At 51.6% G+C, this 16,052-nt stretch overlaps 1 protein-coding gene and 1 pseudogene across 1 annotated transcript in view; one reads left to right on the top strand and one right to left on the bottom strand.

Moving 5' to 3' along the window:
* Nucleotides 1-16,052, bottom strand: part of LOC139273490 (zinc finger protein 850-like) — a 298,805-nt pseudogene that overhangs the window by 233,796 nt on the left and 48,957 nt on the right.
* Nucleotides 1-16,052, top strand: part of LOC139272872 (telomerase protein component 1-like) — a 52,480-nt gene that overhangs the window by 25,657 nt on the left and 10,771 nt on the right. Inside the window, exons 9-15 of the mRNA XM_070888978.1 lie at nucleotides 353-565; nucleotides 2,487-2,640; nucleotides 3,725-3,940; nucleotides 4,194-4,354; nucleotides 4,841-4,948; nucleotides 7,034-7,141; nucleotides 8,208-8,358. Coding sequence (XP_070745079.1) covers nucleotides 353-565; nucleotides 2,487-2,640; nucleotides 3,725-3,940; nucleotides 4,194-4,354; nucleotides 4,841-4,948; nucleotides 7,034-7,141; nucleotides 8,208-8,358 — 1,111 coding nt within the window. The remainder of the gene's footprint in view (nucleotides 1-352; nucleotides 566-2,486; nucleotides 2,641-3,724; nucleotides 3,941-4,193; nucleotides 4,355-4,840; nucleotides 4,949-7,033; nucleotides 7,142-8,207; nucleotides 8,359-16,052) is intronic.

Below are 16,052 nucleotides of genomic sequence, written 5' to 3'. Positions count from 1 at the left end.
CCTGTACCCCAGTGGGGGGGGGGGGCGGTAGAGCCTGTACCCCAGTGTGAGAGGGGGAGGGGCCAGTGGATCCCGTACCCCAGTGTGAGGGGGAGGGGTCAGTGGATCCCGTACCCCAGTGAGGGGGAGGGGCCAATGGATCCCGTATCCCGGTGTGACGGGGCGGGCTGGTAGCTGATTTGCTGGGAAATACCAGGATGAATCCTAATGCCTGCTCCTCCTCCGCCCCCCCCCCCCCCCAACGCCTCGGTTGTTCTCTCTCTCTCTCTCTCTCTCTCTCTCTCTCTCTCTCTCTCTCGCTCTCTCTATCACCTCCTCCTCCATCCCCTCATCTCCTCTATCCCCTCCCTAGGTGCTACATGGACACCCGGCCTCAGTGCGAGCTGTGACCTTCGCCCCATCTGGAGAGTTCCTCGCCTCGGCCTCGCTGCTGGGAGAGGTGCGGCTCTGGTCGACCGCCTCTGGATTAGCGGTGGCCGGTTACCAGGCCCATCGGGGCCCCGTCACCGCGCTGCGATTCCTTGCCGATGGGCGTTACCTGCTCACCACTGGGGAGGACCATCAGGTAGGATGGCAGATCTCCCAGGACTGTGAATCAGCGTAACGGCGGCGGGGGGGGGGGGGGGGAAAAGAGTGTGTTACGGTCATGATGTCAAGCCCCCAAGAGCGAGCTTTACGCCAATGAAATATATTTGGAGTGTAGTCACTGTTGTAATGTAGGAAACGCGGCAGTCAATTTACACTCAGCAAGCTCCCACAACCAGCAATATGATTATTGATCAGATCATCTGTTTTAGTGATGTTGATTGAGGTATAAATATTGGACCCAGAACACTGGGGGAACATCACTGTGTTCCTCCAATAGTGGCCGTAGGATCTTTTACGTTCTGCTGAGATGGCAAACGGGGCCCTCATTTAACGACACAGCCGAAAGATGTCCCCTCCGACAGTGCGGCGCTCCCTCAACACTGCCCCTCCGACAGTGCGACACTCCCTCAGCACTGCCCCTCCGACAGTGCGACACTCCCTCAGCACTGCCCCTCCGACAGTGCGGCGCTCCCTTCAGCACTGCACCGGAAGTGTCGGCCCTGGACTATAGGCTCGAGTCTCTGGAGGGGGGGGCTCGAACCCACGACTCTCTGACTCAGAGGCGAGAGTCAGAGCCACTGAGCCACTGTTGACATGCCAGGCATGTAGGCAAGACCAGCACAGAGTAACAATACCAAAATCGGTTGAGAGAGGAAGGGATCCAGGTGTTGTGCACTGATCACTCAAGGTTCACGACCAATGCAGATGAGCCATTGCTAAAGCAGACAGGGGATTAGGTTATATTAATAGAACCATTCTATACAAGTCGAGGAGACCATTCTGTCCGTAAAAGATCCCATGGTGTATTTCGAAGGAGAGACCAACATCCCCAAAACACATGATCTGGTCGTATATCACATTGCTGGTTGTGGGATCTTGCTGTGCGTATATTGGCTGCCGCGTTTCCGACATTACAACGGTGACTATACTTTGAAAGTGCTTCTTTGGCTGTAAAGTGCTTTGAGGTGTCCTGAGGTCATGAAAGGCGCTAGAGAAATGCAAGTTACTTCGATCTTTATCACACTGCAGCTGTTGAGGTTAAATGCCATTTGCTACTCTTTGGCCCAGTTCCCCAGCGTGCCTCAGTCTGTCTCCAGAAGGTTGTACTTCCCGACTGCCTTGGATTAGATTCAGCACTGAGCGGTTGTGTGAAACTTTCTGCAAGGGTTAAATAAGATGGGCCGAATAGCCTCCCTCATCTGTAATAGCAACAATAACTTGCAGTTGTACAACACCTTTAACATAGTGAAACGTCCCAAGGTGCTTCACAGGACTGTAATCACATTAAATTTAACACCAAGCCACATTAGATATTAGGACAGGTGACCAAAAGCTGGGTCAAAGAGGTAGGTTTTAAGGAGCGTCTGAAAGTAGGAAAGAGGCGGAGAGGTTTAGGGAGGGAGTTCCAGAGCTCGGGGCCCAGGCAGCTGAAGGGCCGGACACCGATGGTGGAGCGATTATAATCAGGGATGGTCAAAAGGGCAGAATTTAAGGAGTGCAGACATCTCCAGAGGGTTGTCGGGCTGGTGGAGGTTACAGAGATGGGGAGGGGCGAGGAGAGATTTGAACACCAGGATGAGGATTTTAAAATCAAGGCCTGGCCGGACCGAGTGCCAGTGTAGGTCAGTGAGCACACTATGCTGTGATCACTGGGGTCGTGTCAGGATGTGTGGGGGGGGTGTCGTGTCAGGATGTAGGGGGCGGGGGGGGAGTAGGGTCAGGATGTGGGGGGGAACAGGGTGGGGAGGTGTAGGGTCAGGATGTGGGGGGGTGTAGGTTCAGGATGGCGGGTAGGGGGGAACAGGATGGGGGGTTGTAGAGACCAGGGGGTGGGGGGGAGAACAGGATGACGAGAGTTTGGGAGAATGAATCAAGCCCCACACTGGTGTGTTCTGCAGGTTCGGATCTGGTCCGGGACTCTGGGCCGGGCCTGTGGACAGTACATTACAGACCAGACCTCCGCTGCCCTATGTGTGTCTGTCAGTAGGAATGGTGTGCTGATGGCTGTCGGTTACCACAGCAACCAGGTGAAAATCTTTCAGCTTGAAACAGGTACGTGTTACAGGAACGCTGTCATACCGTTCAAGGACCTGGGCTACAATCCAGTGACAGACACAGGAGATGAAGAGCTGTTCTCTCTGATGGGGGACTGGGTGGGGCAGTGGGTCAGACACTGACCTTTCACCCTCTGGGCCTGAGCTCAAATCCAGACTCAGACAGGATGTGAAGGCATCCTCTCTCTGGGGTGGTGGGTGGGAGGACGACTATCATAGAGTATCATAGAATGTACAGCACAGAAACTGGTCGTTCAGCCCAAGCGGTCAATATCGGTCTTTATGTTCCACACGGGTCTCCTCCCACCTTACTTCATCTGTCCTCGTGAGCTTATCCTTGTATTCCTCACGGGTTGGATTGAGAGAAATGGGGAGAGGTTGGGTGGGATTAAGGGACCTTTTACGTTCTCTTGAGACGGCAAATGGGGCCCTCCTTTAACATCCCATCCAAAAGATGTCCTCTCCGGCAGCGCAGCGCTCCCTCGGTACTGCCCCTCCGACAGCGCAGCGCTCCCTCGGTACTGCCCCTCCGACAGTGCAGCGCTCCCTCGGTACTGCCCCTCTGACAGAGCAGCACTCCCTTGGTACTGCCCCTGGGAGTGCCAGCCCTGCATTATCGGCTTGATTTTCTGGAGGGGGGGGCTCGAACCCACGACTCTCTGACTCCAGAGGTGAGAGTGAGAGCCACTGAGCCATCGCTGACATGCCAGGCATGTTGCCAAGACCAGCACAGAGTAACAATACCAAAATCGGTCGAGAGAGGAAGGGATCCAGGTGTGGTGGATTGAGGGATCTGGGGAGAGAGTGGGTGGGATTGAGGGGCAAGGATGTGTTGGGTGGGTGAGATTGAAATTTTCCAGGGACGGGACGGTCTGTGGGCCGTACGCACAACAAACCCCCACCCCCTACCCCCGCCCCTCCTTACTGCCGGTCTGTGGGCCGTACGCCCCCTCTTCCCCCCCCCCCCCCCCCTCACTGCCGGTCTGTGGGCCGTACGCCCCCTTCTCACCCTCCTCACTGCCGGTCTGTGGGCCGTACGCCCCCCTCTGCCCCGGTTCTCACTCTGCCCTCTCTCTGACTAGGTGCCCTGACTGTGGAGTGCGAGGTCCCACAGGTGCCCGTGCGATGCCTGCAGTGGTTGGACGGCGAGGAGCTCCTGGTGTCTGGCTCAGATGACAACGTTCTGCGAGTGTGGCGGGTGCAGGGGTTTGGGGCAAGCTGTGAGCATCGCTGCTGGGGCCACACGAGACCCCCAGTATCCTTTTCTCACTCCCAACAATTCCTGGCTTCAGCCTCAGGTAACGGTTAACACTTTTCATATTGCTCTCCCCTCCCCCCCCCCCCCCCATTCTCTCTTTCCCCCCCCCCCCCCCCCCGTCTTCTCCTAACCCCCCCCCGGCCACTCCACAGACATTGTATTTCCCTGGGGTGTTGGCACATTTGCCCTTTCCCTGTTGCTCTCTGACCTCCTCCTGTTCCCGTTCCCTGTTCCCCCTCCTATTCCTTTCCCCCTTTCTCTACCTGCCTGATCTCTCCGCTCTCTCTCCCCAGATGATTTCACCGTCCTGCTCTGGACGCTGGCCGAGCTGGTGGACCGGGAAGGCTGCGCGGATGTGACCCCGGCCTGCGTGCTGAGAGGTCACTGCAACTCGGTCACCTGCTGCTCCTTCAGCCCCGATGGGCTGCGGTTGGTGACCAGCAGCAAGGACAAGGTAGGCGAGGGCCTAGTGACAGAGGGAGAAGCGAATCCACCGGCCTACATTCAGATCGTCTACACACACTCTGACCTTTCACCCTCTGCAACCTGGGGTCCAATCCAGAGCCGGGGTGAAGGTCTTCTCATGCTGGGGGTCAGTAGGTCATACACCTACCTTTCACCCCGTGAGTCCTGGGTTTCTGCTCCTGATCACCAACCAGTGACACCTGCAGGAAAGTGCTGGGGGAGGTGGCGGTGGGGGGGGGGGGGGGAAGAATCGGACGGAAACCACTTCGGGGCTGGGCTGAGATGGCGCCTCTGTCGTCGAATACCCTGCCGACTCCCAATGTCCAGGCTCCAGCATGCAAGGGAAGGGACATGGGGTGAGGGGTCAGAGGGCGTCCTACTCCGTGGACCAGGGAATGAGTCAGTGCCAGGTGGAATCGGGGGATTGGGCTGCAAACCTTGTCGTGCGAGTCTGACGCCCTGTTTGTTTTGGCAGAGCCTCCTGTTCTGGGACCTCACAACTCTCCCTATCCACATCTCCCTGTCCCTGCTCTCCTGTCACCAGGACTGGATTACAGGATGTACCTGGGCCCCTCGATACGTGGTGAGTCTGTCATAACCACCTCCAGCCTGACACCCTCCCTATCTCTGTAACCTCCTCCAGCCCCTACACCCTCCCTATCTCTGTTACCTCCTCCTGCCCCTACACCCTCCCTATCTCTGTAACTACCTCCAACCTGACACCCTCCCTATCTCTGTAACCTCCTCCTGCCCCTACACCCCTCCCTATCTCTGTAACCTCCTCCAGCCCCTACACCCCTCCCTATCTCTGTAACCTCCTCCAGCCCCTACACCCCTCCCTATCTCTGTAACCTCCTCCAGCCCCTACACCCCTCCCTATCTCTGTAACCTCCTCCTGCCCCTACACCCCTCCCTATCTCTGTAACCTCCTCCAGCCCCTACACCCCTTCCTATTTCTGTAACCTCCTCCAGCCCCTACACCTCCCTATCTCTGTAACCTCCTCCAGCCCTATACCCTCCCTATCTCTGTAACCCCCTCCAGCCCCTACACCCCTCTCTATCTCTATAATCTCCTCCAGCCCCTACACCCCTCCCTATCTCTGTAACCTCCTCCTGCCCCTACACCCCTCCCTATCTCTGTAACCTCCTCCTGCCCCTACACCCCTCCCTATCTCTGTAACCTCCTCCAGCCCCTACTCCCCTTCCTATTTCTGTAACCTCCTCCAGCCCCTACACCTATCTCTGTAACCTCCTCCAGCCCTATACCCTCCCTATCTCTGTAACCCCCTCCAGCCCCTACACCCCTCCCTATCTCTGTAACCTCCTCCAGCCCCTACACCCCTCCCTATCTCTGTAACCTCCTCCTGCCCCTACACCCCTCCCTATCTCTGTAACCTCCTCCAGCCCCTACACCCCTTCCTATTTCTGTAACCTCCTCCAGCCCTATACCCTCCCTATCTCTGTAACCTCCTCCAGCCCCATACCCTCCCTATCTCTGTAACCCCCTCCAGCCCCTACACCCCTCTCTATCTCTATAATCTCCTCCAGCCCCTACACCCCTCCCTATCTCTGTAACCTCCTCCTGCCCCTACACCCCTCCCTATCTCTGTAACCTCCTCCTGCCCCTACACCCCTCCCTATCTCTGTAACCTCCTCCAGCCCCTACACCCCTTCCTATTTCTGTAACCTCCTCCAGCCCCTACACCTCCCTATCTCTGTAACCTCCTCCAGGCCTACACCCTCCCTATCTCTGTAACCTCCTCCAGGCCTACAACCTCCCAGATGTCTGTAACCTCCTCCACCCCCTACAACCCATTCTATCTCTGCAACCTCCACCAGCCCTACAACCTCCCAGATATCTGTAACCTCCTCCACCCCCTACACCCTTCCCTATCTCTGTAACCTGCTCCAGCGTTACAACCCTTCGAGATCTCTGCGTTCCTTCATCCCTGGCCTCTTGAACATCCCTGATTATAATTGCTCCATCAGTGGCCGGGCCTTCAGCTGCCTGGGCCCCGAGCTTTGGAACTCCCTCCCTAAACTGTCCACACCTCTCCTCCTCTAAGACGCTGCTTAACACCTACCTCTTTGACCCAGCTTTTGGTCATCTGTCCTAAAGTCTCCTTATGTGCTTCGGTGTCAAATTTTGTTTGATAATCGTTCCTGTGAAGCGTCTTGGGACCTTTTACGATGTTAAAGGCATTATATAAATGCAAGTTGTTATAACCACTGGTTCCTGCTCTCCGATATTAACCTTGGATCAATGTTTGACTGATGTGTACTTTTTGCCAATGGGAATTTCCAGGAACGTTGGTTGATTGAAGGAGTCATTGGCTTCCTCTTTGCTAATGGCAGTTACCTGGTGAAGGTCATGACCCCACGTGAGGAACACAAGTAAGGTCGTGAAGGGTAGGAGTGCAGATAAGGGAAATCAGGGATCAGATGATGACGAGCTTGATTTTGAGAAACCTGTAGATTGGGAATGAAGAGGGCGTACTGAACGGGGCGTGGGAGGAATGATCTAACTTGTGCTGTACCTGCCCTGGGAGTGTTTGATGGGACAGTGTAGAGGGAGCTTTACTCTGTATCTAACCCGTGCTGTACCTGCCCGGAAAGGTTCCAATCCGATCGCTCATTCTGATTGGCTGTTCTGTCTCTGTGGCGACAGGCCTCTTGCTCCAATGATGGGACGGTTCGTCTGTGGGATCCGAACAATGGAGAATGCATCCGGGAATTAAAGGGACACACGTCCGCCGTCAGTGGGGTCTCCATCATGGTGAGTGTCAGCAACACAGGGCTTGTGGGGGGGGGGGGTGTTACTGAGTGACAGTGTGAGGAAGCTGGATTAACATCAGTACAGATACAGTCAGTAACACAGAGCACTGGGGGAGGGGTTACTGAGTGAGTGTGAGGGAGCTGCATTAACATCAGTAGAGATACAGTCAGTAACACACAGTGCTGGGGGAGGGGTTACTGAGTGAGTGTGAGGGAGTTGGATTAACATCAGTAGAGATACAGTCAGTAACACACAGTGCTGGGGGAGGGGTTACTGAGTGACAGTGTGAGGGAGTTGGATTAACATCAGTAGAGATACAGTCAGTAACACACAGTGCTGGGGGAGGGGTTACTGAGTGACAGTGTGAGGGAGTTGGATTAACATCAGTAGAGATACAGTCAGTAACACACAGTGCTGGGGGAGGGGTTACTGAGTGACAGTGTGAGGGAGTTGGATTAACATCAGTAGAGATAGTCAGTAACACACAGTGCTGGGGGAGGGGTTACTGAGTGACAGTGTGAGGGAGTTGGATTAACATCAGCACAGATACAGTCAGTAACACAGAGCATTGGGGGTGGGGTTACTGAGTGACAGTGTGAGGGAGTTGGATTAACATCAGTAGAGATACAGTCAGTAACACAGAGCACTGGGGGAGGGGTTACTGAGTGAGTGTGAGGGAGTTGGATTAACATCAGTAGAGATACAGTCAGTAACACACAGTGCTGGGGGTGGGGTTACTGAGTGAGTGTGAGGGAGTTGGATTAACATCAGTAGAGATACAGTCAGTAACACAGGGTGCTGGGGGAGGGGTTACTGAGTGACAGTGTGAGGGAGCTGGATTAACATCAGTAGAGATACAGTCAGTAACACACAGTGCTGGGGGAGGGGTTACTGAGTGACAGTGTGAGGGAGCTGGATTAACATCAGTAGAGATACAGTCAGTAACACACAGTGCTGGGGGAGGGGTTACTGAGTGACAGTGTGAGGGGAGAGCGGACGGGTGGTGGTGGGGGGGAAAAGACCCTGTTGCTATTCTTACCCCGTGCTCCCACCCTTTATATTCCAGGCGGATCTTGTGCTGTCGGTCAGCGGGACTGGGGACCTGGTGGTGTGGAAGGAATCGGGAGCTGCCGTTACCACCATCCACGCCCACCCTCGCCGCATCAATCACCTGGCGGCCTTCAACAAACCAGGGTCTGCGGTGCAAGCAGAGCGCGGTGAGAGAGGGGCTGTTCACCGCACCCCCCCACTCCCCGAGGGGTATCTCCATACCATCAATCTCATAATAGTCCCATAGCCCTATATCAATCCCATAGCCCTGTATCAATCCCAAACTAATCCCACTGTCCCGCTCTCTACCCATAGCCCTGTATCAATTCCAAACTAATCCCACTGCCCCGTTCTATTCCCATAGCACTATATCAATTCCAAACTAATCCCACTGTTCCGCTCTCTCGGTACCAACGATATAGGTATAAAACGGGATGAGGTCCTACAAGACGAATTTAGGGAGCTAGAAGATAAATTTAAAAAGTAGGACCTCAAAAGTGGTAATCTCCAGATTGCTACCAGTGCCACATGCTAGTCAGAGTAGGAATCGCAGGATTGCTCAGATGAATACGTGGCTTAAGGAGTGGTGGAGAAGGGAGGGATTCAAATTTCTGGGATATTGGAACCGGTTCTGGGGGAGGTGGGACCAGTACAAATTGGACGGTCTGCACCTGGGCTGCACCGGAACCAATGTCCTAGAGGGAGTGTTTGCTATTGCTGTTGGGGAGGGGTTAAACTAATATGGCAGGGGGATGGGAACCGATGCAGGGAGACAGAGGGAAGTAAAATGGGGGCAGAAGCAAAAGACAGAAAGAAGAAAAGTAAAAGTGGAAGGCAGAGAAACTCAAAGCAAAAAGGGCCACATTTCAGCAAACTTCTAAAGGGGCAAAATGTGTTAAAAAGACAAGCCTGAAGGATCTGTGCCTCAATGCAGGACTATTCGGAATAGAGTGATCATGGCTGGGAACTTAACATCCAGGGGTATTCAACATTTAGAAAGGATAGACAGAAAGGAAAAGGAGGTGGGGTGGCGTTGCTGGTTAAAAAGGAAATTAATGCAAGAGTAAGGAAGGACATTAGCTTGGATGATGTGGAATCGGTATGGGTGGAGCTGCGGAATACCAAAGGGCAGAAAACGCTAGTGGGAGTTGTGCACAGAACACCAAACAGTAGTAGTGAGGTTGGGGACAGCATCAAACAAGAAATTAGGGATGCGTGCAATAAAGATACAGCAGTTATCATGGGCGACTTTAATCTACATATTGATTGGGCGAACCAAACTGGTAGCAATGTGGTGGAGGAGGATTTCCTAGAGTGTATTAGGGATGGTTTAATAGACCAATATGTCGAGGAGCCAACTAGAGGGCTGGCCATCCTAGACTGGGTGACGTGTAATGAGAAAGTACTAATTAGCAATCTTGTGCGAGGCCCCTTGGGGAAGAGTGACCATAATATGGTAGAATTCTTAATTAAGATGGAGAGTGATAGTTAATTCCGAGACTAGGGTCCTGAACTTAAGGAAAGGTAACTTCGATGATATAAGATGTGAATTGGCTAGAATAAACTGGCGAGTGATACTTAAAGGGTTGATGGTGGATAGGCAATGGCAAACGTTTAAAGATCACATGGATGAACTTCAACAATTGTACATCCCTGTCTGGAGTAAAAATCAAACGGGGAAGGTGGCTCAACCGTGGCTAACAAGGAAAATTAAGGATAGTGTTAAATCCAAGGAAGAGGCATATAAATTGGCCAGACAAAGCAGCAAACCTGAGGACTGGGAGAATTTTATAATACAGCAGAGGAGGACAAAGGGTTTAATTAGGAGTGGGAAAATAGAATATGAGAGGAAGCTTGCTGGGAACATAAAAACTGACTTCAAAAGCTTCTATAGATATGTGAAGAGAAAAAGATTAGTGAAGACAAACGTAGGTCCCTTGCAGTCAGATTCAGGTGAATTTATAATAGGGAACAAAGAAATGACGGACCAGTTAAACAAATACTTTGGTTCTGTCTTTACGAAGGAAGACACAAATAACCTTCTGGAAATACTAAGGGACCGAGGGTCTAGTGAGCAGGAGGAACTGAAGGAAATCCTTATTAGGTGGGAAATTGTGTTAGGGAAATTGATGAGATTGAAGGGCGATAAATCCCCGGAGCCTGATGGTCTGCATTCCAGAGTACTGAAGGAAATAGTCCTAGAAATAGTGGATGCATTGGTGATCATTTTCCAACGGTCTATCGACTCTGGATCGGTTCCTATAGACTGGAGGGTACCTAATGTAACACCACTTTTTAAGAAGGGAGGGAGAGAGAAAACGGATAATTATAGACCGGTTAGCCTGACATCAGTAGTGGGGAAAATGTTGGAATCAATTATTAAAGATGAAATAGCAGCACATTTGGAAAGCAGTGACTGGATCAGCCCAAGTCAGCATGGATTTATGAAGGGGAAATCCTGCTTGATAAATCCTCTAGAATTGTTTGAGGATGTAACTGGTAGAGTGGACAAGGGAGAATCGGTGGATGTGGTGTATTTGGACTTTCAAAAGGCTTTTGACAAAGGTCCCACACAAGAGATTGGTGTGCAAAATTAAAGCACATGGTATTGGGGGTAATGTACTGACATGGATAGAGAACTGGTTGGCAGACAGGAAGCAGAGAGTCGGGATAAACGGGTCCTTTTCAGAATGGCAGACAGTGACTAGTGGGGTGCTACAGGGCTCAGTGCTGGGATCCCAGCTATTTACATTATACATTAATGATTTGGATGAGGGAATTGAGTGTAATATCTCCAAGTTTGCAGATGACACTAAGCTGTGTGGCGGTGTGAGCTGTGAGGAGGATGCTAAGAGGCTGCAGGGTGACTTAGACAGGTTAGTTGAATGGGCAAACGAGTGGCAGATGCAGTATAATGTGGATAAATGTGAGGTCATCCACTTTCGTAGCAAAACCACGAAGGTAGAATATTATTTGAATGGTGGCAGATTAGGAAAAGGGGAGATGCAACGAGACCTGGGTGTCATGGTACATCAGTCATTGAAAGTTGGCAAACAGGTACAGTAGGCGCTGAAGAAGGCAAATGGTAGCTAGGGGATTTGAGTATAGTAGCAGGGAGATTTTACTGAAGTTGTACAGGGCCTTGGTGAGGCCTCACCTGGAATATTGTGTTCAGTTTTGGTCTCTTAATCTGAGGAAGGACATTCTTGCTATTGAGGGAGTGCAGCGAAGGTTCACCAGACTGATTCCCGGGATGGCAGGACTGACATATGAGGAGAGACTGGATTGACTAGGCCTCTATTCACTGGAGTTTAGAAAGATGAGAGGGGATCTCAGAGAGACATATAAAATTCTGATGGGGCTGGACAGGTTAGATGCAGGAAGAATGTTAGGGAAGTTCAGAACCAAGGGACACAGTCTTAGGATAAGGGGTAAGCCATTTAGGACTGAGCGGAGGAGAACCTTCTTCACTCAGAGTTGTTAACCTGTGGATGCCAGTTCATTGGATGTATTCAAGAGGGAGTTAGATATGGCCCTTACGGCTAAAAGGATCAAGGGTTATGGAGAGAAGCAGGAAAGGGGTACTGAGGTGAATGATTAGCCATGATCTTATTGAATGGCGGTGCAGGCCCGAAGGGCCGAATGACCCATGCAAGGTCTGGAGAAAGAGTCAGACTGAATGCTGTGAGCGCAAAGTAAAGTGTGTCCTTAGTCTTTTATTGCAGGTCTCCAGAGTGCCTCTCCAACCTGTGAAGCCCTCTTAAATACTTATGCTCCCAAGGAATTATGAGATCCCTTGGGACTCTGGGGAATGGGCCCTCTGGTGGCTGTACACAATATATACAAGTCCAGATACATAACAACATTCCACCCTAAAGTCAATAGTGTAACTATTTACAATCTGAGTCGATCTGGGACCCTTCTTGACCTGGTTGATCGTCTCGGTGTGAAGGCTGGTGTTGTTGAGTCATGTGTTGGTCCCTCGCTGGGTTGCTGTGCAGCTGGCCTTGCTGGGCTGCCTGGTGTGTTGGGCCCTGCAGCGCTGCTGTGGAAGATGGTTTTTGCTTTCTGGTCAACCGTGATGCCGGTTCCCACTGGTGTGTGTGTTGGGGGATCAAAAAAGGTAGGGTCCAAGATGGGTTGCTCAGGGTAGTCCATGAATCTGAGTTTGATTTGGTCCTGGTGTTTCTGGTGAATGAGTCCATTTGAAAGTTTGATCCAAAACTCTGCTCCCCTCTTTAGCCACGACAGTGCCGGGAAGCCACTTGGGACCTTGTCCATAGTTTAATACCAAATACAAGATCATTGACTTCAATCTCGCATGACACATTTGCGCTATAATGGTATGCACTTTGTTGAAGCTGCCTACTCTCTAGCTATTCATGTAGATCCGGGTGAACTAGCCAGAGCCTTGTCTTAAGTGCTCTTTTCATGAGCAGTTCAGCAGATGGGATCCCAGAGAATGAGTGGGGTCTCATGCGGTAGCTAAGCAGGACTCAGTATAGGGGAGTCTGCAGTGAGCCTTCAGTTACCCTCTTCAAGCCTTGCTTGATGGTTTGCACTGCTCTCTGCCTGACCATTGGACGCAGGTTTAAACGGGGCAGAGGTGACATGTTTGATCCTGTTACGGGTCATAAATTCTTTGAACTCAGCACTGGTAAAACATGGCCCGTTGTTACTCACCAGGACATCGGGTAAGCCATGTGTGGCAAACGTGGCCCGCAGGCTTTCAGTGGTGGCAGCGGAAGTGCTAGCCGACATTATCTCACATTCAATCCACTTGGAGTATGCGTCTCCAACCACAAGGAACATTTTACCCAAGAACACGCCTGCATAGTCGACGTGTACCCTAGACCACGGTTTGGAAAGCCAAGACCATAAACTTAGTGGCGCCTCCCTGGGTACATTGCTTAACTGCGAGCTTGTATTACATCTGTGAATGCAGGACTTTTAAGTCCGCATCGATACTGGGCCACCACACATGGGATCGAGCTATCGCTTTCATCATTACGATGCCTGGGTGGGTACTGTGAAGGTCATTGATGAAGGTGTCTCTGCCCTTCTTGGGGACCACTACTCGATTGCCCCACAGAAGGCAGTCTGCCTGTATAGACATTTCATCTTTGCACTTTATCTCTTCCTGCATTTCCACTGGGACATGGACCAGCTCCCGTGAAGCACACAGCTTTTGACTAGAGATAATAAGTGGTCCCGTCTTGTCCAGGTTTTGATCTGCCGGGCAGGGGATGGGTGATTGCTCACTTTCAAATATTTCCATAACCATGGCTATATCTGCGAGCTGCGCCATTTCCACTCCCGTGCTGGGCAATGGCAGCCGACTGAGAGCATCGGCGCAGTTTTCTGTGCCTGGCCTGTGACGGATGGTGTAGTTGTATGCGAACAACGTGAGCGTCCATCTCTGGATGCGGGCTGATGCGTTGGTATTTATCCCTTTGCTCTCGGAAAACAGGGCTATAAGTGGCTTATGGTCAGTTTCCAATTCGAATTTTAGCCCAAACAGGTATTGATGCATTTTCTTTACCCCATAGACACACGCTAACACTTCTTTTTCAATCATGCTGTCAGCTCTCTTGGCCTTAGACAGACTCCTGGATGCATAAGCAACCGGTTGCAATTTCCCGAAATCATTAGCTTGTTGTAATACACACCCGACGCCATATGATGACGCATCACATGCTCGTACCAAAAGCTTACCTGGATCATACAACACAAGCAATTTCTTTGAGCATAACAATTTTCTCGCTTTTACAAAGGCATTTTCTTGGCTTTTGCCCCAAACCCATTTGCCCCCTTTTCATGGTAAGACATGTCGTGGTTCTAGCAGGGTGCTGAGACCCGGTAAGGTGTTACCAAAGTAATTCAAGAGTCCCAGGAACAACCACAGCTCCGTCACGTTCTGTGGCCTCGGTACGTTCTCGATTGCCTCCGTCTTCGCGTTGGTGGGCCTGATGCCGTCCGCCGCAATCCTCCTTCCCAAGAACTCCACTTCAGGCACCAGGAAAATGCACTTCGAGCGTTTTAACTTGAGCCCCATGCGGTTGAGCCGACTAAGAACCTCCTCCAGGTTCTGCAGATGCTCGACTGTGTTCCGACCTCTGACCAAGGTGTCGTCCTGGAAGACCACGGTGTGTGTGACCAACTTCAGTAAACTTTCCTTGTTTCTCTGGAATATCGCCGCCGCTGATCAGATTCCAAATGGGCATCTGTTATAAACAAAAAGACCTTTCTGCATGTTGATGCAGGTGAGGGCCTTCGATGATTCCTCTAGTTCCTGCGTCATGTAGGCAGTGGTCAGATCCAGCTTCATGACTGTCTTTCCTCCCGCCAGTGTTGCAAAGAGGTCGTCGGTTTTTGGAAGTGGGTATTGTTCCTGCAGGGAGAAATGATTAATAGTTACTATGTAATCACCACAGATTCTGACGGTGCCGTCTCCCTTGAGGACTGGGATAATAGGACTGGCCCACTCGCTGAACTCGATCAATGAGATGATGCCCTCTCTTTGTAGTCGGTCGAGCTCAATTTTTATCTGTTCTCTCAGCATGTATGGTACTGCTCTCACCTTGTGATGGATGGGTCGCGCCCCCAGTATTAAGTGGATCTGCACTTTTGCTCCTTGGAATTTCCTGATGCCTGGTTCGAACAGCAAAGGAAATTTGTTTAAGACCTGGACACACGAAGTGTCATCAACGGGCGATAGCGCTCGGATGTCGTCCCAGTTCCAGCGTATCTTTCCCAGCCAGCTCCTGCTGAGCAGCGTGGGACCATCGCCCGGTACCACCCAGAGTGATAGCTTGTGCACTGCTCCATCGTAGGAGACCTTTACAGTAGCACTGCCGATTATAGGAATCCATTATTTTGTGTAAGTTCTTAGTTTTGTGCGAATTGGAGTTAAGACTGGCCCTGAGGCCTTGTTGCACCACAACCTTTCGAAAGTCTTTTTGCCCATGATGGACTGGCTCGTGCCCGTGTCCAGCTCCATTGACACTGGGAATCCATTTAGTTCAACCTTCAGCATTATTGGGGGACAATTCGTGGTGAATGTGTGCACCCCATGTACCTCTGCCTCCTCTATCAGAGTTTCGTCGTGATCCTCCGTGGATCTGTCCTCCTCTGCAACGTGGTGGTTTGCAGGTTTAGCAGGCCTAGCAGCTCACCTGCACACTCTTTGGAGGTGTCCCATTGTTCCACAGCCCTTGCAAATGTATCCTTTGAATCGGCGTGAATGGAAACAATGATCACCCCCGCAGCGCCAACAAGGTGTTAATGGCCTTGCATTCATCACCCTTGATAGTGGACTCGGACTCTGCGGACGTGTAGCTGCAGGTATGTGAGACCTGCCCTGTCCGTTATGATTCGAAAACAACATCACTTTGTTCACAGTACTTGTAGCAGCACTTGTGTGCTGAGCGATTTGCTTAGTTTAGTATTGTCACTGGTGGCAATGAAAGCCTGGGCTATCGCTGTGGCCTTACTCAAGGTTGGGGTCTCTACAGTGAAATGTTTGCGAAGTGTGGTTTCGTGGCCAATGCCAAGTATGAAAAAGTCTCTGAGCATGTGCTCCAAATGTCCTTCAAATTCGCAATGTCCTGCAAGGTGTCTTAGCTCGGCGACGTAACTCGGCAACATAACTCGCTACTTCCTGGTCTTCAGATCTTTTGTAGGTGTAGAACCGGTACCTCGCCATCAGAACGCTTTCCTTCAGGTTCAAATGCTGTCAGACCAGTGTGCAGAAATCATCGTACGATTTCTCCGTGGGTTTCACTGGAGTGAGCAGATTCATCATGAGGCCATACGCTGGTGCCCCACAGACGTTGAGGATGATTGCTCTGTTTGGCAGTGC

Source organism: Pristiophorus japonicus, chromosome 9, assembly GCF_044704955.1.
Source record: "Pristiophorus japonicus isolate sPriJap1 chromosome 9, sPriJap1.hap1, whole genome shotgun sequence".
Taxonomy (NCBI): Eukaryota; Metazoa; Chordata; class Chondrichthyes; family Pristiophoridae; genus Pristiophorus; species Pristiophorus japonicus.
Note: the sequence above shows the minus strand (reverse complement) of the source record. Positions and strands in the feature narration are given on the sequence as shown.